This window comes from Ranitomeya variabilis, chromosome 3, assembly GCF_051348905.1.
Source record: "Ranitomeya variabilis isolate aRanVar5 chromosome 3, aRanVar5.hap1, whole genome shotgun sequence".
NCBI lineage: Eukaryota > Metazoa > Chordata > Amphibia > Anura > Dendrobatidae > Ranitomeya > Ranitomeya variabilis.
Window position 1 is genome coordinate 182,262,318 of NC_135234.1, and position 25,725 is coordinate 182,288,042.

The following is a 25,725-nucleotide window of genomic DNA, read 5'->3' on the forward strand; positions in this document are numbered from 1 at the left end:
TGCCCATGACTGTATAAGGAGGAGCACATGCCTTATTGGGCAATAGAATTTCTGGATTCTCACCTGTTTTCCATCCACTTCAATATCGGCAATGTAGTTCTCAAAGACTGTTGGCACATACACCTCCGGAAACTGATCCTTGCTGAACACAATTAAGAGACAGGTTTTCCCGCACGCACCATCTCCGACAATTACCAGCTTTTTCCGAATCGCTGCCATTCCTGCAGAGAGAATTAGGGATTTTAATTATTCATAGTTTACATCTATTATGGGAAAATCTCATGTCAATCATATAGTAACTGAAAAAGCTGTAGAGTTGTCTCAATCCATTCATTTTTATCTCCAACTGACGGACTAGACTGAGGACTATGCGTAAAATGAAGAGCCCTGAAAAATAAAAGGAATTCTACCATGCTATTGATACTTAACCCCTTCAAGAAGGAGTGCTTTTTCATTTTTGCGCTTGTTTTTCGCTCCCTTTTTCCCCAGAGCCACAACTTTTTTATTTTTCTGTCAATATGGGCGTGAGGGCTTTTTTTTTTTTTTTTTTTTGCAGGACACGTACTTTTGAACGACACCATTAGTTTTACAACATTGTGTACTCAAACAGGAAAAAAAATTCCAAGTGCCGTGAAGTTGCAAAAAAAAAAAAAAAAGGGGCAATTCCACGTTTTTTTGGATTTTTTTTTACCATGTTCACCAAATATGTCTACGTTCTTTCATTTTCCGTGATCTCGGATTGGGTGACTGCTTATTTCGTGTGCGCAGAGATTACTTTTTATTGATACCATTTTGATGTAGATAAGATCCTTTGATCGCCCATTATTGCATTTTAATGCAATGTTGCGGTGTCCAAAAAAAGTAATTCTGGCATCTTGACCTTTATCTTGTTATGCTGTTTAGCAATTGAGTTAATTTTTTTTATATATATTTATCAGGAGATTCTGAATCCGGCGATCCCAAATACAAGAATGGTTTTTTGCAGTTTTTTTTTTTTTTGTATTGTTTTAACTCGAAATTGGAGACTAGAAACAGCCATAACCCGATCGGCTCTGCTACATACAGGCCATGATCAGATCACCTGTATGTAGCAGAATTGCTGACTTGCTATGAGCACCTACCACCAGGTGGCGCTCATAGCAAGCTGGCAATGACAACCATAGAGGTCTGTAGGAGACCTCTGGTTGTCATACCAACCTATCGGTGACCCATTTCCGGCCTGATTGCACCTGCGGAGTTCCGGGCACATGTCAGCTGTTCAAAACAGCTGACGTGTCGGGAAAGATGTGGGCTCAGCACCAGAGCCAACATCAAAAGGGGGAGACAGGACATGCGCATGTAGTGAAGAGGTTAAAAGGGTATTCATATGACATGCCATAAATGTCTGAGATGCAGTGCCTGCACCTATCCTCAGAAGTGGTGTCCCTCACCCACAAATCAGTTTATAGGTTTCCATAACATCCATAAAAAATGTATGGATTGAACACCATATACATGGTCAGTCGCTGTTTTAAATTTTCCACCTCTATAGATATGGTGGGCATTGACAACTTCAACCTAAAAAGAAGGATCATAGGAGACAGGTGCAGATTAGTTTTCTTCTATAGCCTATAAGTGACCGAGTTCCAGTTCTCCATTACGATAAGTGCACTGCACACCATGGGGCCATGCTCAAAGATTTTAAGACAGAAAATAGTCGGAAAAGCTTTAAAAAGGTCACAAATTTTTTGCGCATCAGGGAGTTGCACACAAATCTTTGCAACTTTTGGTTGTTTTTCGTCTGGTTGACGCAGCTCTTCGGTGTAAGCCAGTGGCACGACTATGTCCACATGTAAGATTAATATAAAAGGTCAGCGGAAATGCTACTCATTCAAGGGAACCAAGCAGATTGCCGTATGTGGAGTCCAGAAAGAGTCTTCCCCTAATAATGAGTAATTAGAATCTGCCTTATGGGGTTTTTGTCTTCCTCAAGATCAATATATGTTATGTTCTAGGTTTAACAAGATTAACAGTCTTCTTTCAACTTTAAAGGAAACCTGTTACGAGGCTTTCACTACCTAAGCGGAGAACAGCATAATTTAGGGACAGAGACCCTGATACCAGCGATGTGTCACTTATGGTCTGCTTGGTGTAGGTTGGATAAAAATCACTGTTTTATCTGCAGGAGATCATCAATAGAGGACTAGTGCAGCTGCCGTATAGTCCAGCCACTACCCCCCACCACTGATTGTCAGCTTTAGATGTATACTTTAAATAAAGCAGAAAGCTGCCAATCAGTGATGTGGGCGGGATTCTACAAAACCTCTGCAAAAATCAGTTTAAGTTTAATTTTTGACCTTTTTTTATTCTTCTTTAAACCCACTTCCTGGGCACCGTATCATGTGTCTAGATATTATGCAAGTGTGGCTATTCACTATACAAGTCAAGGTCAGATATAACTCTTCTATACAGTTGTCATTCAGGAAACAAAAACCTTGGGTTTTCTAAAGTAGTACGACTTCCTTCAAGAAATTACATTATGCCGTGCACTAGTTTGTTTATGTCACACTTTGAGGCAAGGTGCCCACGATTCGTTGCTCAAAAGACCTTAAGCTCGCTCCTGCACCAGCACCCCGCATACTCCTCACCAACTATCCAAATTAGGATCTTCTACACTCAGACTATCTGATCACGCAGCTTTAGGCCAGAACAAAATTGGATCTTAAAAGTATTAGTTTCCAGATCAAAATTGGGCAGTTTCTCCTGGCGTGTTCCCGCTGCTCTCCTGAGTGTTCGGTTTTATGTTAAAATCCGCCATATGGTTCCAGAGACCAGGCCCTTTTTATTTAGTGCCAAGTTTTGTGCCCTTTACCAAGGAAGTGTGGCTCAAAAGGTAATAATGCAAGGCAGCCTAAAGACACCCCCCCAGAGAAGATAAAAAGTCATGGCCCCTTGGAAAGTCCATAAAAATTAACACCAAATATAAAAAGACCGGTGTCTCTGGTACAAAATGTTAGATTTAAACAAAAAAACAAAACACCTTCTTAGGAGAGCAGCAGAAATAAAATTAAGAGCAAGAATTCAATCTGGTGACAGATATTTTAAGTCATGTGACTGCAATTCTCAGACTTGACATGCAACAAAAAAAATTTATGCAAATTCCTGTCACATGATTATTTTAGAGAAGACAATATGCATGCAACTTTCATGTGACAAGACGGTTGGGTTCTTGCATTGTGGCTATGAGAGATCTGGTTGACCCCACTGACAACCATTAGCTGTGAACAGAGGTCACGATGAGACATTGCAATCGTAATGTTGCACAGCACAAGGCGCGGTCCTAGCCTTGAGGAGCGGGGCAGGATAGCGGATGATCATTTCAGTATTGTGACCAGCTGAAGGTAAACGCCTGATGACACTTTTTGCTCACAATGCAGATTAAGTTCCTCTCCACTGTCAGCTGTGACTCCATCTTTTCCTGCAGTAACTCCACCTGGCCGTCTACAGCCAATACAGTTCTGCGCTCTGAACAGCTGAGAACGCTGAAAACCAAGTGCACCATCCAGCTAAACCACATCGTAACATAGCCGTAGGGAGGAAGAACAGGAATGGAGCAGGGCATTGTGGGTAAAATGCTTTTTCTATATGTCCAACCCCATAACGCACTTCATCCTGGAATGCAGATCCACCCCACAAAGAGAAGGGGGACGGAAAGTCACCTGTAATGTTATCAGAGACAGGTGTGGACTTTAGCCAACGTTACATAACCTTGGCTGAATTTCACAACCTGTAATGCAGAAAGAAATTGGAGCCATGACAGGAAAGAGACGGCTGTAGAGACAGAACAAAGTCACACGGGTGTACAAGGAAAAAGTGGTCAATTTACTTCAAAAACTAAATAAAGCAAATAATTGTGAAGTAAAGTATACATCAAAGGAGTCTTGTATTACCTGCAACTTTGAGTCACCTGCTGACTCACCTTCTTACCCCTGTGACATGGCGACACCTCATGCATGCCTCATAACTATGGTCATTTTCAGGAGATATAACCGAGAGTCAAAGGGTGCGGCCTCAGAAAAAAGGTATGTGAATGACTATGCACTTAAAATGGCTGAGATATATCATAACACCAACGTCACTTGACAAGGGTCAACGAGGTTATGGAAACTTAAAACAAAACAAAAAAAACAAACAATCCAAAGTCTAAGTGGTGCGATTTTATCTCAGTGGTTAATATGCTACAAATTTTTTTTTTTTCTAAAAATAAAAAAACACAACTGAAATTTTATCCAACCTCTGACTGGTGGGATTTCTTTAGACTATTCCAGTCAGTCAGTCATGGAGAGGAAGTGTGCACAGGCCTCCAGTGAGGAGAATTCATAGAATTCCAACCACATTCCTTCTAAAAGCCGATTAGCATCTACATAACACTTTACTGATCCCAGGTATCAGATTTACTCAACCACAAGAGGCGCCATGTCTACTGGAACACGGAAACTGAGTGAAACATGCCCAGATGCTGCAGGCTTCATATGATATATGTGCCAAGGGAAAGAAGGTTAATTTTGCCATGTAGTAGTCACCATCAGACCCCGTTCACAAACCCGATCAATCGTGATCTGATCAGTTTTCACCAATTTCAGCATCCATCAGTTTACAGCAATACCCCTGCAGCCACTTTGCTCCTCAGGGCCTGTAGCAGGGTGGTGGGTGGCTAGGTGAAAATGTCACTTGTCCATCAAACAAATAAAAAGCACATAACTTCCTTACTACATGTTTATTTGGAAAAGAAAAAAAATGAATCAGAAAACCCTACAAAAAGAATAGTTACCAGGTTAACTCATCAAATTCACCTGGATGCTTAGTTATATGATGTTTGGCTTCTGGTGTGTAAATTGGTAGAATAATATTTTATTGGATAACCCCAATCTACTCCACGACTCCAAAATGTTGGACAAACTGTTTTGTGTAAATGTCTTCCCTAGAAATGTCTTTTGTAACCAAATTAGTATTTCCACAGTTGCTGACTGCTTAAACCCTAATTGTGTGTGGTAACGGAGTAAGTTTAGTAAAAGCAAATGGCTCACCACCAAACGATTGTACGGTTGGTGGCGAAGTAGGCTTTAGTCTACAATTGGTTCCTCTTAAATGTATCTTCAATAACCAGAATCTTGGTGGGTACTCCTGTAAGGAGGAAGACCAGACACTGGGTACCTGTTCTGTATCGGGCCTGGAACTGTCTGGGCTGTCTCTCTGTTGTCCAGGGGAAAGCATAAGGGACCGGACAAACCTTTGCACCCAGAAGTAGGGGCGTGGCTAAGCTGCAGCAGAGACAGCGCACGCGGAAGCAGTCAGTCTTGGCGGGAACAGACAGTGCACGGTAGGGAGAGAAGAGTGTGTCGTCCCTGGAGTACCGCTACCGTGCAGGCCAGCGTCCGCTTACCTTCGCCGCCACTAGGGGAGACAGAGGAGACGTGCAGTGTGTCCGGTGGGCACTAGAAGACAAGGTGAAATACGTTGTGAGCCTGAGAGTACAGCGCATGCGCCACCTAAGAGACCGGGTGCGGGACATACGTTTGCGCCAGGACCTGCCAATATACATTTGTCAGGGTACGTCGGACCCGGATAGTGCTGTGGCCTGCCCAATCTCGGCTACATCAATTAATGGACCAGGGGCTCAGCAGAAGGTACCGGAGACCAACCGCTGCCGCCAGAAGACGGATCATAGTTTCCCACAGGACTTCATGAGACCAGCATCGCTCCAGCCATTGTTGGCGCCATCGTCCGTTCAGCAACACACATGGCCTGAGAAACGACTGACAGGGTAAGTTAACTTTAACGAACTGCTGTTACTTAATCCACTGTTTCTGAACACTGCATATCCTTTTGCCATTGAAGAGTTCATTCTGCCATTTAACTGTTTATTTCCCCGTTTAACTGTTTGCCTCCCTGCGTGGAGTATCCCCCTGTTAAAGTGGTTATCTCTGCCTTCTCTCACTGCATCCCGCTCACACTCCTTAGTTTATGTTGCCACGATCAGCGCTTTGGACACCGCGTATGTTCGCTACGTCCAAAACGCTGCACTAATCATGCAGGTAAATCCGCTGTGAGCACTGAACCATGCGGATTTACCGCATTCAATACATTCTATTGATGTACCGTAATTTCTGTTGGAGATTTAATTGCTGCGGCTCGTAAACCCACGCCGCAGGTTAGTGTCCGCGGGTGATCCGCAGGCACAAAAACACACAGTGGACATGGGATTTCTAGAAATCCCATCCACTATGTTGTAACATCTGGCCATTGCTGTTTTGACACTGCATAAATACGCAAACCCGCCGCAGTTCCTGATCGTGGGCATGTACCCTTAGGAGGGGTTACAACCTTTCAGGAACTCTTACACCCCAGGCAAAAAAAAAAAACATGCAGTGTTCACTTGTCCTTGTGTGCACTGGCTAGTGTCCATCGATGCTCCCGATGTTTGGCATCGGCTATGGAGCCGATATCACATCGACAATGCGGCAGCCAGTGAGCTCAGCGTCTCTGGCAGTGAAGTTGTAAGGCCCTGCTCAGTGACTGAGTTCACTGAATGGTTGCTGTGAACGTGCTATCAGTGCTGCAGCCAATGCCAGACACCAAGAGCAGCAGAGACTTACTAGTGAACCCAGGGACGGTGATCAAAGAAAGGTTAGTTTTTTTACCAAACTGCGCCCAGAAAGATTCCTTGAAAGGGGACAACTCCTTGTAGGTGTCCAGTAGTTGAATGAACGTTTAGTCTTTTGAATAGATTCATGTGTTTTAGGATCCAGAGAGGATTTCATAGGACTAATGAAGTACAATATTAGCCCAGTATGAAAGAAGTTTCACTGACCAGCATCATTTTATAATAACCGTGTTAATGAAATAAAAAGTGTTAGTGATGCACATTGCATCACTAACAACGCACTGGGGACAATTTACATGCTAAAAAGGAGGACATAAAAGGTTCCCTTTAATCTCCATAAATCTCTCCTCCCATCAGTATCACTCTCAGTCCCTGTAACGTCGGCTGCTCGAGAGGAAGTCTCACACGTGCGCATAGGGGGCTATGTGAAGTCTGCCATTGTATATGGAGGGCTATGTGGGGCCTCAATGTATTTAGGGAGGTTCATGCTGTATATAGAGTGGCTGTGGGTGGTTTCACACGGTATACAGGGGGTGTCCGTGCAGCGCCCCAGAGTCCTGGTCGTTGCAGTAATGTCGCTCTGCCACTAAGGGGAGTGATGTTACGTCTGACTGCACTAAAGGAGTTCACCTGACCAGGTAACACTCACACTACACTTCACACTCCGGCCACCAGGGGGAGTGGTTCTATCTAGTAGGCCACTCCTCACACTCTGGTAAAACTGGGGGTTGGACAGGAAGACAGGGAGAAGTAACTGGGAAGAGCCAGAGGGAGGACCTGTCAGGGATGGGATCCTGACAGATTCCTAAGAAAGCACAATAAACCTCGCTTCTTGTCCTAAGTGAGAAAACAGGAATACAGCAAAGAGGCGATAGGACCAGAAGGAGTCGTGCTGTAAGATCGAGGCAACATCCTTCTGAGGCGCAAACAGTCGGTGGCCGGAACGCCGAGAAAGTAAGAGACTTTAAGCATTACTTCAAACCACGGCAGGGCAGCCAATTATAGTTTGGCTGTCTCACTTAAACACCTAAGCAGACAACGGAGGCAGCTGTGGGAGAGGGGCGACTCTAGAGTCCCGGAAGAACTCCAGGCCTACCCCGTCATACGGGTGCATCCTAGCCATATCATCTGGGGGACGGAGAGAATGAACATCAGAGACAGACAGAATAAGTTGTGAGGACTATCCTGGGGTGCTCAGCAGGGAAGGACTACAATACACAGGAGCTAGAAGGTAGACACTGATTCCCAACTGAAAAGGGAACTCCGGATGTGCCGTTGGACCGGCCGGTCTCAGCCAGCCCTGTTAACAGTGCTCTGGATTGAGCACCTCCAAACCATCAGTAAAAAGGTAAAGAGACTGCAACCTGGTGTCCTCATTATTTACTGTGACCAGCACTGCACCGCACTACCACCACCATCCACACCTTTCATTGGGCGCCCCTCAGCAGGGTCACGGACCGGGTCTAGCCACCGTGACAACCCCAGAGCAGAGACCCAGAGGCCCGGTACCGGGTACCCCTCGGCCCTGCGGCAGTGGGGGCGCTACAACTGCATACTTCATTTTGCTAAATTTTAAGTGCTTAATTATACTGGTTATTAATATTGTATGTTAATATTAATATTGAGCAGAATTAATGTCAACCTATTGGTGCGGCCCTCCCCAACTGTCAGCGTCTCATATGGCCCTTCGGGAACGTTAATTGATCACTCTTGCCATACAATACTCTTGGCACCTGTCAGGTGATTTGATAAAGAATCAGGAATTATGACCAAAATCAAACAGGTAGGTGGCTCACCCAGTTACGTAGCGTTAGCTTGAGAAGGGTGCCAGTTCCTCTGGAGGAAGCCATTGAGCTAACATAGATCAATCAGTGAAGGATTAGCGCACCTAAAAGCACCTGGAAATGCTTCAAATCGGATTTATTGTTAGTTTTTCATATCCATTGGTTACACCACAGTAAATACAGTATTACGTTAACATTTCAGGTGAAAATCCTTCAGACGTACGGGCTATGTTCAATGCATATAGGCCACCGGAGGTCCAGGATGTGGGGTGGGATACCCCCCAAACAGTGACAACCAGGATCCATCTGTATCAAGTCTTCTGGACAATCATTACTCAAAAAAAACATCCAGCAGTGCATTGGTTATCAGAGGGGAAAAGTACATTACTACATTAATGCCAACATGGAGGAAACCATGTTCCTGTCCATGACCTATACAATTTGACTGAATGATAAGCAGTTTGGCATTTACAGCCCTTCAGAAAGGTTCTTCTGAAAAACGCATTTGTAATCATTCCATGTACTTCCATCAAGCTCTATCGAATTCATCCTGAGCTTAGTCCCAATTACACGGTAGACACTGGCATTGCTCACATGCACCTGGCACATGTAACGGGATTTATTTATAGGGTAGATCTGGGAAGGAACGCAATCAAATAATACGTGGGAAAACTAATATAGCACAAGACAAAATATACATAGAAAAATATCTACAAAAGTGAAACTTCCTATTCTCGTTCATTTTTGCTGATCAGTAATAAGTGTTAAACGCACAAGGCAATGACAGCTCTGACATTAAAATTGCGTTCACACACAGTGGTTATGCTGCAGTGGCAAAAAGTTAAGAGCTGCGCCACTACTTTTATATAATGACCTATTCTAAAGATGGGAAAAAGGGGAGGGGGTGCTCACTATATAATATAGGTGCTCAGGAGAAAAAAAAATAGCATAGATATCAAAAAGATCCTCAGATCCTCTCCCCAGCTGACATGACACTCCTACAAAAGGGACTTGCATTTTGTCCAGTCCCTCGTTTCGACTCCTTTCAAGTCGACCAGGAGCTACTCCGGTTTTTCAGAGTTCTAAGGCTAAAAGCGCATTTTACCAATAGCCCACAGGAACTTGTTTCCGATGTACCTTTGGTTTCAACATGCTTTTCCTTGAAGTCCTTGGGTCTAAGAACTACTAGTTCATTTCAGCCACCACGAACGTATCATCCAGTGGAAACCTTTATTGAAGTGGTACAAAAAGATGTCAAAACCATTTTGGAGTCCATTGATAGGGGACAGATAAAAAATAAGAATAATTTGTCTATGGAGGAATACAGGTCACTCCTTGATTTAAAAACTAACAAAAATATAATTATAAAACCTGCGGACAAGGGGGGAGCAATAGTTGTGCTAGACAGAGCGTATTATATTGAGGAAATACGTACGCAACTTGGGGATACTGACACTTATACACCTATACCATATAATCCTACCTTTGAAATAGCAAAATCAATTAGACAATTGGCTACATGTTACCAACAATTGGGGACTATTGATTCTAAGTTGGGGGATTTTCTAGTCAACGCCCATCTGGTTATACCTGTGTTTTACACGCTCCCAAAAATACATAAAAATCTGTTAAAACCTCCTTGCAGACCCATAGTCGCCTCTACCAATTCCCTGTTGTCACCTTTGTCTATAACATTGGAGAAAATTTTATCCCCAATCGTACCCAAGATGAAATCATTTTTGAAAGACACTACACATTTTTTTTGAAACTACTTAAACTCCTGGGTCCTTTGCCCCCCCACAGCGTACTAGTAACGATGGATGTGACCAGCCTGTATACCAACATTGGACATCAAGAAGGCCTTGAAGCAGTCATGAGTTATCTTGTTAGACACACGAACTTCACCAACGACCAACTACAATTTTGTCAGGACACACTGAAACTTGTTTTAACCCAAAACAATTTTCTATTTGAGGATCAGTACTACATACAGAAAAGGGATACAGCGATGGGATCGAACGTCGCGCCCCCTTATGCAAATATATTCATGGATTTCTTCGAAAACACGTTTGTTTACTGTCATCCTCTATTTACATCTAATGTATTGTTTTGGCAACATTACATCGACGACGTGTTTCTTATTTGGACTGGTGATGTGGAGACATTGTTAGGTTTTCATAGTGAGCTAAACTCGTGCACACCGGATATTTCGTTTTCAATACAGTATGAGCATAACTCAATTAACTTTTTAGACACTGGTACTCGTACAGGCAGGCGGTATGATGGAGACAGATTTATATGTGAAACCCACCGATAAAAACAGTCTACTTTTGTATACTAGCAGCCACCTACATCATATTAAAAGGGCATTACCAAAATCCCAACATGATAGGATAAAGAGAATAGTTTCAAACCCATCTGTTCGCCATCGCAGGCACAAGGAAATGGACAAAAAATTCCAAGACAGAGGCTATCCGTCCACTATGTCGGAAATAACCGACAGCAGACCTACACCCACATCTGGCTCAGGGAAGACTCCCAGAATAGCATTTGTGAATGTGTTTCATCCTTTTAAGCGATACATTCACCAGTGCATATTTAAACACTGGAATATCTTACAGAACTCTTATCCTAACATTCCTGAATTTAATACGAGACCACTGATTTGTAACAAGAGATCAGATAACTTGAGGAATTATCTGGTTAGAGCGGACGTTGGGTCAGCCAAATCCACTATACAACAACGAGTTTTCAGTACCCCACGCAATGGGACCTTCCCATGTCTGGGTTGTCTGCAATGTTCCAACATTACCAAGGGGGATTCTTTTACACAACCACGTACTGGACGTAGATTCCCCATTAAAGGGTTTTTCACATGTAATTCCACGTATGTGGTGTACCTTATCAAGTGCCCTTGCGGTCTCGGATATGTAGGTGAGACCACCCAACATATCCGGGACCGCATCTCTCAGCACAAATCTACCATCACGAAATCTACTACCTATTCCAGCCCATTTTTTACAACACAATCATTCGATTGCACAGCTCAGGTATCAGGTTATAGACTGGGTTCCTATATCCAGAAGATGTGGGGATAGGATTAAAAAACTCAAGATATGTGAGGCGTATTGGATCCACAAGCTACAGACTCTCTCCCCATTGGGACTAAATAGGGAACATGAGGTCGTTCATCAATAGTTGGTTGTGTTGTTCCCTCCCTCAGAACATCGTTCCATATGGATTCCATTAACACATGTATATTTTTTACTCTCATATAGACCTGTTTTTTGTATATCTGGGGTTATATCTATATATTTGCACATAAGTGTGGGCTTATGTACACTTGTATATATCTATGTACACATATATTAATATTGATATGTATTTTGTTGGCATTGGGACTATTAGGTTGGCATCGGATCAAGGACTGTATTCCCCCCCCCCCTTTTTTGCCTTGTATGTCCTTTTTTCTTCCTCCCTTTCTCCCCCCCTTTTTTCCCCTTTTTTTCCTTCTTTTCTCCCCCTCCTCATCCCATCTCCCTTCCCTTCCTTTCATTTTTTCCTTCTTCTTGATCTTTCACTTTTAATATACCCATATATCTGCTGGGATATTAATGTTCTTTTCCTTTCTACCACAGGCAGGCACGGATCCGCGTTAGCTACGCATGCGCTATGGGCCCCCAGTCACTCGGCTTTCTCCGGTTACATTCGGCATTTTCCCGAGCACTTGCGCCTGCGCACTGGACACACTCACTTCCCGGTCACCCGGAAGTCCTTTTTTTCTCTCTCACCGTCGCAGCTTGGCGCGCATAGAAGCACTCACTGATGGGCCTTTCCATATCGCAGTACGGACATTAAGCCCCGGACTTTCACTTAACTGAAGGTAAATATGCATACCAGTCTATGATTCTTATAATTCTTCCTATAGGATGTTGTTTCGCTTGCCTTTTCATATGGCTTCTCGTTTGGTGCCCGCGGTTTTTTGGTTAATGTGGGGTACAGGGATTATGTTTAGAATTGTGTTATACAATTGTTTTTTCGTTTTATTGCAACATACTCAATAGGCTTTTTCTGATTCCATACTTGTCCACACTATACTCCTCAGCATATGCCCCACACTGCTTGGCCTATGATTGACTAAATGAGATTTGACTCAATAGATTTGGTGTTCATTTTGAGGAGTCTCCCCGCTACACACATATGTGTTTATTTGATATATATTTGTTACTTGTACTTATGAAATATAGCGTTTATTTTTGGATTTTTGAGATCCTGAGGACAATCAGGATTAAATATGGTCACAATTTTCTTGTTTTCTCTTGGTTTTCTCTTTGTTAGTATGATATATATACCTAGACATTAATTTACTTATTGTTATATTTTACAGAAACAGGTATATCTTCATAAAGGCTCACATCGAGCCGAAACGTTGAAATTAAAGCAATACCTGGTACACTCATCCTGTATTTCCTGTATGCGGATTATATATTTTGAAATAAGATAAAAACAAAGAAAACAAAGAAGTGATTAAATAAACTTTATTCGGTTGGAACTGTTTTTTTGTGTGCCGGAGTTCTTTTTTGATATCTATTCTAAAGATGAGTCATCAATATAAGATTGCTGAGGAATTAACACATGCCACCCCCACCGATCAGCTGTTCTCAGTGTCAGATGGGCGTTAGCAGTTACAAAGATGAACACCACAGGGATAGGTCATCAATATAAAAGTAGTGGAGCAACACTTTAAATCTGTGAAGGGCCATCAGCTGGAAGTAGAAGGAACACCTACCTACTTTGTAAGAAAAATTACCGCATTCTTGAGTTGAGGAGTAGTGATGAGCGAGTGTACTCGTTGCTCAGGTTTTCCCCCGAGCTGGGGTGACCTTCGAGTATTTATGACTGCTCGGAGATTTAGCTTTCATCGCGGCAGCTGAATGATTTATAGCTATTAGCCAGGCTCAGTACATGTGGGGCTTGCCTGGTTGCTAGGGAATCCCCACATGTAATCAAGCTGGCTAATAGCTGTAAATCATTCAGCTGAGGTGAGGAAAACTAAATCTCCGAGCAGTCAAACATTCAGGCGTCACCAGAGCAACGAGTACACTCGCTCATCACTATTGAGGAGGGGCACCCCCTGCACACAATAGACAGCCATTTTGACTCCTACATACACAGGAGTGCTTGGCTCAGCCCACCACTTCTATGTTCCCAGTGGGAGAGCCACTACCAGACTCCGAGTGGTAGCTCATCTCTCCAGAGAACAAAAAATATCATCCATTGAAAAACCAATATGCCTGATCCTAGAACATGGAGAACATTTTAATTACTTCATGTAAGGAGTATTTATAACATGTAAATTGAATTTCCTGTGACAATGACATAATGGGAGTATTTAGTTGGCTATGATTATAAATTACATATATACAGGACAGATTGATCGTGCTCCAGTAACGGCTCTGCGGTCTGGATATCCATATGGGATGCAATTAATATAATCAGCTAAACAATGGTTCTCCTAGCAGATTGCAGTTATCATGAGACTGGATTGTCTGCCAGTGTTGATTAACATACCAGTTCTAATCAGAGAACGATTAAACTATCTGGCTCTTCAGAAAGTCAATTTTCCAGGCTTGACCTGGTAATTTGTGAAATCTGCCTTGCTTACTTGACCTGCAGCTCCTCATTTTGGCATAAGACAGTAGACTAATGCAATACTATTTCAGAGACTATATAGATGAATAGACTAATATTTACACCCAGCTGACTTGCCCAATCACTGGGCAAGTCAGCGACTCATTGTGACCAATTATTTTCATTTAAAAGGGAATTTGTCAGCAAGAATTCACCCCTCAAACTATCTATATATGCATGGAGCTCTTTCAAAGTCCAGTCCAGCAATACCTTTATATGGTCAGTCCAATCCTCTATTACTGAGAAATTAGAATTGAAATTGGTACGCAAATGGCTATGGTAGATCTGAAGCTTCTCACCTCAACTCTATTCCCTGCCCAGCACTGTCTCCTACTGTCTGACTGCCTCTATGCGGTGTGACTTCAGGCCCAGGAGCGGTCAGTGAAGCAGGAGGCAGCGCTGGCTGGGGAATGGAGTAGGCATCACAGGATCGAGATCTTCAGCCTCATTTACATATAAATTCAAACACTAATTTCTCAGTAACTGAGAAAGGGGATGGTCATGTAATGGTCTGGACTTGTCTTTGAAAGAGCTACACATGCATATAAACATTAAATCTCATAATATCCTTAGGTTGATGTTTTTACTCTTCCTAGTCCTTAAAACAGCAAGTAATTTTCTGATGACACATTCTCTTTATGTTTAGTTATATGGATTTGGATTGGCAGAAGCTTTTTTTTTTTCCTTAAATTTAAAATTAATTTTCTACGTGCCTTTTATTTATTTTTTAAATATTGTGCCTCCATAAAAAAAGGTAATAAAAGACCTTTGAGGCATTTCACAATAAAGTATTTTTAAACCCCCACCCCCATTTCCCCTGTAACTGGAGCTGGTATATTAGGGAAAAGCAAACTCTTGACTACATAACAGGGCTAACTGGGCCTCCTGGGACTCAGCAGCTCGTGTTCCATCCAGTGACCCATCGATTACATGATCACTGGGTCAGGAGGAGAAAGCACTGTTAGCATGTCCTATACACAGTGCGGTGTATGCAGCGATGGGGAAAGGCAGAGACTCGCTGTCTCTGACTTCCATAGAGGTCGCTCAGCCATGTTTGACAGAATGTCACTTCAGAGTAGAATGCAGACCTCCCAGATGTTTAAAGTCCATCGGCGGGCCACAAGTAAATACTGCCTTTTTTCTTCACATGTTCCCCTTCAGAAACGACACTAAAACCATGTTCATAAACAAGTTTAACACATACTAATGTGATTGGATGCAGATCAGCAATTCCTCCTTTGTAACAAAACTGGCTGCAGTAATGAGAGACTAATAAGCCTGCCTCGAGGTCACACCTAACCCCTTAGAATTCCAAACCAGAAATGGAAGAAATCAGAAGTAGTCAACTTCTGTGTTCTCTGTATTATTCCTGTCTATACATCCCTGACACAATTTTTTTTACCAAGCTTAAGTTAATACTAGAATTATGGTAAAAAAAACAAAAACAGACAAAACACAATGGGGTCTATTTATGTAGCGCACGCCAGTCTCGATGAGTTGGAGTACACTGATCTGATTCATTAATCACCACTTAAAGTGTAACTGTCAGCAGTTTTGGCCGATATAAGATACGGCCATCATCTTTCAGGGCTTATATACAGCATTCTATAATGCTGCATACAAGCCCCCAACCTGACCTGGAAGAACAGAAAAATAAGTTTTATTATACGCACCTGCAGGGCGGTCCGGTCCGATGGGTGTCAATTTGGCACAGAGAGGCAAAAGTCATAGTTACTCACCGATAGAGCCCATGACAGCACCACAGAGATGGGATCCGCCCTTCAGGGACAGGAAACCTACAGATAAAAGGGCGGTACCTCTCCCTCACATCAGTTGGTTTACAAAGCATCGGAGGACCTCCAGGTTAGTGACAAGCAATACTATAATGTGTACTAGCTATTGAACCCGTTCTACGCCCGGGTGGCGAGCATTTATATTGGAATATGGTCTCCATCCTGGTATGTGCTGCTCCCATCCTGTCATATGCTGCTCCATCCTGCGCCCCCATCCTGTCATGTGCTGTTCCCATCCTGTCATGTGCTGCTCCATCCTGCGCCCCCATCCTGTCATGTGCTGCTCCACCGTGTCATGTGCTGCTCCATCCTGCATCCCCATCCTGTCATGTGCTGCTCCACCGTGTCATGTGCTGCTCCATCCTGCGCCCCCATCCTGTCATGTGCTGCTCCACCGTGTCATGTGCTGCTCCATCCTGCGCCCCCATCCTGTCATGTGCCACTCCACCGTGTCATGTGCTGCTCCATCCTCATCCCCATCCTGTCATGTGCTCCTATCCTGCACCCCCATCCTATCACGTGCTGCTCCATCCTGCGCCCCCATCAGTGCGGGCGGCTGTGCTGAGTGCGGGCGGCTGTGCTGAGTGCGGGCGGCTGTATGTGACGTGGCTGTGCTGGGTGCGGGCGGCTGTGCTGGGTGCGGCAGCTGTGGACGGCTGTGCTGGGTGCGGTGGCTGTGCTGGGTGCAGCGGCTGTGCGTGGCTGTAGGCGGCTGTGCGTGGCTGTGGGAGGCTGTGCGTGGCTGTGCTGGGTGCGGCGGCTGTGCGTGGCTGTGCTGGGTGCGGCGGCTGTGCTGGGTGCGGTGGCTGTGCGTGGCGCGGCGGCTGTCCGTGGCTGTAGGCGGCTGTGCGTGGCTGTGCTGGGTGCAGCGGCTGTGCTGGGTGCGGCGGATGTGCTGGGTGCGGCGGCTGTGCTGGGTGCGGCGGCTGTGGGTGGCTGTGCTGGGTGCAGCGGTTGTGCGTGGCTGTGGGCGGCTGTGCGTGGCTGTGGGCGGCTGTGCTGGGTACGGCGGCTGTGCTGGGTGCGGCGGCTGTCCGTTGCTGTGGGCGGCTGTGCGTGGCTGTGGGCGGCTGTGCTGGGTGCGGCGGCTGTGCGTGGCTGTAGGCGGCTGTGCGTGGCTGTGGCGGCTGTGCTGGGTGCGGTGGCTGTGCTGGGTGCGGCGGCTGTCCGTGGCTGTAGGCGGCTGTGCTGGGTGCGGAGGCTGTGCGTGGCTGTGCGTGGCTGTGGCGGCTGTGGCGGCTGTGCTGGGTGCAGCGGCTGTGCTGGGTGCGGCGGATGTGCTGGGTGCGGCGGCTGTGCTGGGTGCGGCGGCTGTGGGTGGCTGTGCTGGGTGCAGCGGTTGTGCGTGGCTGTGCTGGGTGCGGCGGCTGTGCGTGGCTGTGGGCGGCTGTGCGTGGCTGTGGGCGGCTGTGCTGGGTGCGGCGGCTGTGCTGGGTGCGGCGGCTGTGCGTGGCTGTGGGCGGCTGTGCGTGGCTGTGGGCGGCTGTGCTGGGTGCGGCGGCTGTGCGTGGCTGTAGGCGGCTGTGCATGGCTGTGCTGGGTGCGGCGGATGTGCTGGATGCGGCGGCTGTGCTGGGTGCGGCGGCTGTGGGTGGCTGTGCTGGGTGCGGCGGCTGTGCGTGGCTGTGGGCGGCTGTGCTGGGTGCGGCGGCTGTGCGTGGCTGTGGTCGGCTGTGCTGGGTGCGGCGGCTGTGCGTGGCTATGGGTGGCTGTGCGTGGCTGTGGGCAGCTGTGCTGGGTGCGGCAGCTGTGCTGGGTGCGGCGGGCGGCTGTGCGTGGCTGTGGGCGCCTGTGCGTGGCTGTGGGCGGCTATGGTCGGCTGTACTGGGTGCGGCGGCTGTGCGTGGCTGTGGTCGGCTGTGCTGGGTGCGGCGGCTGTGCGTGGCTATGGGTGGCTGTGCGTGGCTGTGGGCAGCTGTGCTGGGTGCGGCGGCTGTGCTGGGTGCGGCGGGCGGCTGTGCGTGGCTGTGGGCGGCTGTGCGTGGCTGTGGGCGGCTGTGCGTGGCTGTGGGCGGCTGTGCGTGGCTGTGGGCGGCTGTGCTGGGTGCGGCGGCTGTGCGTGGCTGTGGTCGGCTGTGCTGGGTGCGGCGGCTGTGCGTGGCTATGGGTGGCTGTGGGCAGCTGTGCTGGGTGCGGCGGCTGTGCTGGGTGCAGCGGGCGCCTGTGCGTGGCTGTGGGCGCCTGTGCGTGGCTGTGGGCGGCTATGGTCGGCTGTGCTGGGTGCGGCGGCTGTGCGTTGCTGTGGGCGGCTGTGCTGTGCGTGGCTGTGCTGGGCGCGGCGGCGGTGCTGGGTGCGGCCATTTTCTTGGTCCTGCTCCCGGAGTCGGCGCCTGCGCAGTCCGCGCTTTCCGGCGCCATTTTCTTGAAGACACTATACTCCTCAGCATATGCCCCACACTGCTTGGCCTATGATTGACTAAATGAGATTTGACTCAATAGATTTGGTGTTCATTTTGAGGAGTCTCCCCGCTACACACATATGTGTTTATTTGATATATATTTGTTACTTGTACTTATGAAATATAGCGTTTATTTTTGGATTTTTGAGATCCTGAGGACAATCAGGATTAAATATGGTCACAATTTTCTTGTTTTCTCTTGGTTTTCTCTTTGTTAGTATGATATATATACCTAGACATTAATTTACTTATTGTTATATTTTACAGAAACAGGTATATCTTCATAAAGGCTCACATCGAGCCGAAACGTTGAAATTAAAGCAATACCTGGTACACTCATCCTGTATTTCCTGTATGCGGATTATATATTTTGAAATAAGATAAAAACAAAGAAAACAAAGAAGTGATTAAATAAACTTTATTCGGTTGGAACTGTTTTTTTGTGTGCCGGAGTTCTTTTTTGATATCTATTCTAAAGATGAGTCATCAATATAAGATTGCTGAGGAATTAACACATGCCACCCCCACCGATCAGCTGTTCTCAGTGTCAGATGGGCGTTAGCAGTTACAAAGATGAACACCACAGGGATAGGTCATCAATATAAAAGTAGTGGAGCAACACTTTAAATCTGTGAAGGGCCATCAGCTGGAAGTAGAAGGAACACCTACCTACTTTGTAAGAAAAATTACCGCATTCTTGAGTTGAGGAGTAGTGATGAGCGAGTGTACTCGTTGCTCAGGTTTTCCCCCGAGCTGGGGTGACCTTCGAGTATTTATGACTGCTCGGAGATTTAGCTTTCATCGCGGCAGCTGAATGATTTATAGCTATTAGCCAGGCTCAGTACATGTGGGGCTTGCCTGGTTGCTAGGGAATCCCCACATGTAATCAAGCTGGCTAATAGCTGTAAATCATTCAGCTGAGGTGAGGAAAACTAAATCTCCGAGCAGTCAAACATTCAGGCGTCACCAGAGCAACGAGTACACTCGCTCATCACTATTGAGGAGGGGCACCCCCTGCACACAATAGACAGCCATTTTGACTCCTACATACACAGGAGTGCTTGGCTCAGCCCACCACTTCTATGTTCCCAGTGGGAGAGCCACTACCAGACTCCGAGTGGTAGCTCATCTCTCCAGAGAACAAAAAATATCATCCATTGAAAAACCAATATGCCTGATCCTAGAACATGGAGAACATTTTAATTACTTCATGTAAGGAGTATTTATAACATGTAAATTGAATTTCCTGTGACAATGACATAATGGGAGTATTTAGTTGGCTATGATTATAAATTACATATATACAGGACAGATTGATCGTGCTCCAGTAACGGCTCTGCGGTCTGGATATCCATATGGGATGCAATTAATATAATCAGCTAAACAATGGTTCTCCTAGCAGATTGCAGTTATCATGAGACTGGATTGTCTGCCAGTGTTGATTAACATACCAGTTCTAATCAGAGAACGATTAAACTATCTGGCTCTTCAGAAAGTCAATTTTCCAGGCTTGACCTGGTAATTTGTGAAATCTGCCTTGCTTACTTGACCTGCAGCTCCTCATTTTGGCATAAGACAGTAGACTAATGCAATACTATTTCAGAGACTATATAGATGAATAGACTAATATTTACACCCAGCTGACTTGCCCAATCACTGGGCAAGTCAGCGACTCATTGTGACCAATTATTTTCATTTAAAAGGGAATTTGTCAGCAAGAATTCACCCCTCAAACTATCTATATATGCATGGAGCTCTTTCAAAGTCCAGTCCAGCAATACCTTTATATGGTCAGTCCAATCCTCTATTACTGAGAAATTAGAATTGAAATTGGTACGCAAATGGCTATGGTAGATCTGAAGCTTCTCACCTCAACTCTATTCCCTGCCCAGCACTGTCTCCTACTGTCTGACTGCCTCTATGCGGTGTGACTTCAGGCCCAGGAGCGGTCAGTGAAGCAGGAGGCAGCGCTGGCTGGGGAATGGAGTAGGCATCACAGGATCGAGATCTTCAGCCTCATTTACATATAAATTCAAACACTAATTTCTCAGTAACTGAGAAAGGGGATGGTCATGTAATGGTCTGGACTTGTCTTTGAAAGAGCTACACATGCATATAAACATTAAATCTCATAATATCCTTAGGTTGATGTTTTTACTCTTCCTAGTCCTTAAAACAGCAAGTAATTTTCTGATGACACATTCTCTTTATGTTTAGTTATATGGATTTGGATTGGCAGAAGCTTTTTTTTTTTCCTTAAATTTAAAATTAATTTTCTACGTGCCTTTTATTTATTTTTTAAATATTGTGCCTCCATAAAAAAAGGTAATAAAAGACCTTTGAGGCATTTCACAATAAAGTATTTTTAAACCCCCACCCCCATTTCCCCTGTAACTGGAGCTGGTATATTAGGGAAAAGCAAACTCTTGACTACATAACAGGGCTAACTGGGCCTCCTGGGACTCAGCAGCTCGTGTTCCATCCAGTGACCCATCGATTACATGATCACTGGGTCAGGAGGAGAAAGCACTGTTAGCATGTCCTATACACAGTGCGGTGTATGCAGCGATGGGGAAAGGCAGAGACTCGCTGTCTCTGACTTCCATAGAGGTCGCTCAGCCATGTTTGACAGAATGTCACTTCAGAGTAGAATGCAGACCTCCCAGATGTTTAAAGTCCATCGGCGGGCCACAAGTAAATACTGCCTTTTTTCTTCACATGTTCCCCTTCAGAAACGACACTAAAACCATGTTCATAAACAAGTTTAACACATACTAATGTGATTGGATGCAGATCAGCAATTCCTCCTTTGTAACAAAACTGGCTGCAGTAATGAGAGACTAATAAGCCTGCCTCGAGGTCACACCTAACCCCTTAGAATTCCAAACCAGAAATGGAAGAAATCAGAAGTAGTCAACTTCTGTGTTCTCTGTATTATTCCTGTCTATACATCCCTGACACAATTTTTTTTACCAAGCTTAAGTTAATACTAGAATTATGGTAAAAAAAACAAAAACAGACAAAACACAATGGGGTCTATTTATGTAGCGCACGCCAGTCTCGATGAGTTGGAGTACACTGATCTGATTCATTAATCACCACTTAAAGTGTAACTGTCAGCAGTTTTGGCCGATATAAGATACGGCCATCATCTTTCAGGGCTTATATACAGCATTCTATAATGCTGCATACAAGCCCCCAACCTGACCTGGAAGAACAGAAAAATAAGTTTTATTATACGCACCTGCAGGGCGGTCCGGTCCGATGGGTGTCAATTTGGCACAGAGAGGCAAAAGTCATAGTTACTCACCGATAGAGCCCATGACAGCACCACAGAGATGGGATCCGCCCTTCAGGGACAGGAAACCTACAGATAAAAGGGCGGTACCTCTCCCTCACATCAGTTGGTTTACAAAGCATCGGAGGACCTCCAGGTTAGTGACAAGCAATACTATAATGTGTACTAGCTATTGAACCCGTTCTACGCCCGGGTGGCGAGCATTTATATTGGAATATGGTCTCCATCCTGGTATGTGCTGCTCCCATCCTGTCATATGCTGCTCCATCCTGCGCCCCCATCCTGTCATGTGCTGTTCCCATCCTGTCATGTGCTGCTCCATCCTGCGCCCCCATCCTGTCATGTGCTGCTCCACCGTGTCATGTGCTGCTCCATCCTGCATCCCCATCCTGTCATGTGCTGCTCCACCGTGTCATGTGCTGCTCCATCCTGCATCCCCATCCTGTCATGTGCTGCTCCACCGTGTCATGTGCTGCTCCATCCTGCGCCCCCATCCTGTCATGTGCTGCTCCACCGTGTCATGTGCTGCTCCATCCTGCGCCCCCATCCTGTCATGTGCCACTCCACCGTGTCATGTGCTGCTCCATCCTCATCCCCATCCTGTCATGTGCTCCTATCCTGCACCCCCATCCTATCACGTGCTGCTCCATCCTGCGCCCCCATCAGTGCGGGCGGCTGTGCTGAGTGCGGGCGGCTGTGCTGAGTGCGGGCGGCTGTATGTGACGTGGCTGTGCTGGGTGCGGGCGGCTGTGCTGGGTGCGGCAGCTGTGGACGGCTGTGCTGGGTGCGGTGGCTGTGCTGGGTGCAGCGGCTGTGCGTGGCTGTAGGCGGCTGTGCGTGGCTGTGGGAGGCTGTGCGTGGCTGTGCTGGGTGCGGCGGCTGTGCGTGGCTGTGCTGGGTGCGGCGGCTGTGCTGGGTGCGGTGGCTGTGCGTGGCGCGGCGGCTGTCCGTGGCTGTAGGCGGCTGTGCGTGGCTGTGCTGGGTGCAGCGGCTGTGCTGGGTGCGGCGGATGTGCTGGGTGCGGCGGCTGTGCTGGGTGCGGCGGCTGTGGGTGGCTGTGCTGGGTGCAGCGGTTGTGCGTGGCTGTGGGCGGCTGTGCGTGGCTGTGGGCGGCTGTGCTGGGTACGGCGGCTGTGCTGGGTGCGGCGGCTGTCCGTTGCTGTGGGCGGCTGTGCGTGGCTGTGGGCGGCTGTGCTGGGTGCGGCGGCTGTGCGTGGCTGTAGGCGGCTGTGCGTGGCTGTGGCGGCTGTGCTGGGTGCGGTGGCTGTGCTGGGTGCGGCGGCTGTCCGTGGCTGTAGGCGGCTGTGCTGGGTGCGGAGGCTGTGCGTGGCTGTGGCGGCTGTGGCGGCTGTGCTGGGTGCAGCGGCTGTGCTGGGTGCGGCGGATGTGCTGGGTGCGGCGGCTGTGCTGGGTGCGGCGGCTGTGGGTGGCTGTGCTGGGTGCAGCGGTTGTGCGTGGCTGTGCTGGGTGCGGCGGCTGTGCGTGGCTGTGGGCGGCTGTGCGTGGCTGTGGGCGGCTGTGCTGGGTGCGGCGGCTGTGCTGGGTGCGGCGGCTGTGCGTGGCTGTGGGCGGCTGTGCGTGGCTGTGGGCGGCTGTGCTGGGTGCGGCGGCTGTGCGTGGCTGTAGGCGGCTGTGCATGGCTGTGCTGGGTGCGGCGGATGTGCTGGATGCGGCGGCTGTGCTGGGTGCGGCGGCTGTGGGTGGCTGTGCTGGGTGCGGCGGCTGTGCGTGGCTGTGGGCGGCTGTGCTGGGTGCGGCGGCTGTGCGTGGCTGTGGTCGGCTGTGCTGGGTGCGGCGGCTGTGCGTGGCTATGGGTGGCTGTGCGTGGCTGTGGGCAGCTGTGCTGGGTGCGGCAGCTGTGCTGGGTGCGGCGGGCGGCTGTGCGTGGCTGTGGGCGCCTGTGCGTGGCTGTGGGCGGCTATGGTCGGCTGTACTGGGTGCGGCGGCTGTGCGTGGCTGTGGTCGGCTGTGCTGGGTGCGGCGGCTGTGCGTGGCTATGGGTGGCTGTGGGCAGCTGTGCTGGGTGCGGCGGCTGTGCTGGGTGCGGCGGGCGGCTGTGCGTGGCTGTGGGCGGCTGTGCGTGGCTGTGGGCGGCTGTGCGTGGCTGTGGGCGGCTGTGCGTGGCTGTGGGCGGCTGTGCGTGGCTGTGGGCGGCTGTGCTGGGTGCGGCGGCTGTGCGTGGCTGTGGTCGGCTGTGCTGGGTGCGGCGGCTGTGCGTGGCTATGGGTGGCTGTGGGCAGCTGTGCTGGGTGCGGCGGCTGTGCTGGGTGCAGCGGGCGCCTGTGCGTGGCTGTGGGCGCCTGTGCGTGGCTGTGGGCGGCTATGGTCGGCTGTGCTGGGTGCGGCGGCTGTGCGTTGCTGTGGGCGGCTGTGCTGTGCGTGGCTGTGCTGGGCGCGGCGGCGGTGCTGGGTGCGGCCATTTTCTTGGTCCTGCTCCCGGAGTCGGCGCCTGCGCAGTCCGCGCTTTCCGGCGCCATTTTCTTGAAGACACTGCAATGTGTCTTCAAGAAAATGGCGCCGGAAAGCGCGGACTGCGCAGGCGCCGATTCCGGGAGCAGGGGGACAGTCACGGCCCGGAAGCGCGTCGGTGGAACGGGTCAGGTAAGTATACTCACCCTCCGCCTCCTGGCTCGTCCCTGCTTGTCCGGTGGAGATCGCGGTGTGCGTTCAGCGCTTACGCATACCGCGATCTCCTGGGAGCGTCGCTCTGTGCGGTCCAGACTGCGCCGGCGCTTGCGCTTGCGCAGTCTATAGAGGCTTCGGACAGAGTGACGCTCCCAGCGTTATATTATAGATATATTTTTTGTTATCAGAGAAGGAACCCTGTGCTTATAATGGATTATATAATGTACATAAAAATGTGCTCACCTCACTCGTGATGGGAGGGAATAAGCAGGTACCGTCATGGGTTCAGATAAACACCGTTATCGGTGAGTAACTGACTTTCTCAGTCTCCCATGACAGCACAAGGGAGAGAATTTCAGAGAATGGAAGCTTAGGGAGGGACCACAGCCTGAAGGACTCTTCTACCAAAGGTCAAATCAGATGTGGAGTTTAAATCTAATCTGTAGTGCCTAAAGAAGGTCGAAGGTTATGACCAGGTGGCTGCCTTGCAGATTTGTTCTATAGATACCTGACTTCTCTTCCCATGAGGTCGCTATAGCCCTTGTAGAATGAGCTTTTAGACCACCCGGGATTGTGTTCCCCGTGGATGAGTAAGCCAGGGTTATCGCTTCCTTTATCCACCTTGCCAAGGTACCTTTGGATGCTTTAAGGCCCTTCCTTGGTCCCTGAAAACAGACAAAGATCCTTCCTTCCTACAGCTCTTGGTGGATTCTAGGTACTGGACTAGGCATCTTTTTGACATCTAGAGTGTGGAATTCCTCCTCTCTACTATTTCTGGGATTAGGGCAAAAGGAAGCAAGGACTACTTCTTGGGACCTGTGCAACAGAGATGCCACTTTCGGTAAATATGCTGGGTCAGGTTTTAATATCACCCTGTCATCTAGAATCTTTGTGAATGGGAATGTTGCCGAAAGGGCCTGAATGTCACTCACCCTACTAGTAGTATGGTTTTTAAGGATATTATTTTAAGGGGTGCTGTGTCTATCGGCTCAAATTGAGGTCCTGTTAGGGCAGATAGGACCAAGTTCCCAGGATGGTAGTTTTTGGCTGACCAACGGTTTAGATCTTATTGCTGCTCTGATGAATCTTGCTACCCAAGGGTTGCCAGCAATATCCTGGTTATAAAGTGCACCTAGAGCTGCCACCTGAACTTTTAAGGTGCTTATCGCTAGTCACTTCTCTGGGCCTTTTTGCAAAATTCAAGTATATCCGTAATTGAGGCACCATCCTGGATCTTTACCTTGGAGGTGGATAAGAATTTCCTCCAAGTTTTGCCGTAGGTTCTAGTGGTAACTGGTTTTCTACTCTTTTGTAGTGTAGAGATCAGTTTGTCTGAGAACCCTCTATCCCTTAGCAGCGACCTTTCAAATTGCACGCTGTTAAATGGAGGTTCGCTGCTTGAGGGTGTAATACTGGTCCTTGGGACAGGAGGTCAGGGATGTCCAGTAGGACCCAAGGATCGGTGATGGATAGTATTATCAGCCAAGAAAAC

At 47.8% G+C, this 25,725-nt stretch overlaps 1 protein-coding gene across 3 annotated transcripts in view; it reads right to left on the minus strand.

Moving 5' to 3' along the window:
- RHOC (ras homolog family member C) overlaps positions 1–25,725 on the minus strand; it is an 82,130-nt gene that overhangs the window by 13,222 nt on the left and 43,183 nt on the right. For all 3 annotated transcript variants that reach the window (XM_077294914.1, XM_077294913.1, XM_077294915.1), the window contains one exon: positions 64–221. In XM_077294914.1, the coding sequence (XP_077151029.1) occupies positions 64–219 (156 nt within the window). In that variant the 5' untranslated portion in view covers positions 220–221. The remainder of the gene's footprint in view (positions 1–63; positions 222–25,725) is intronic.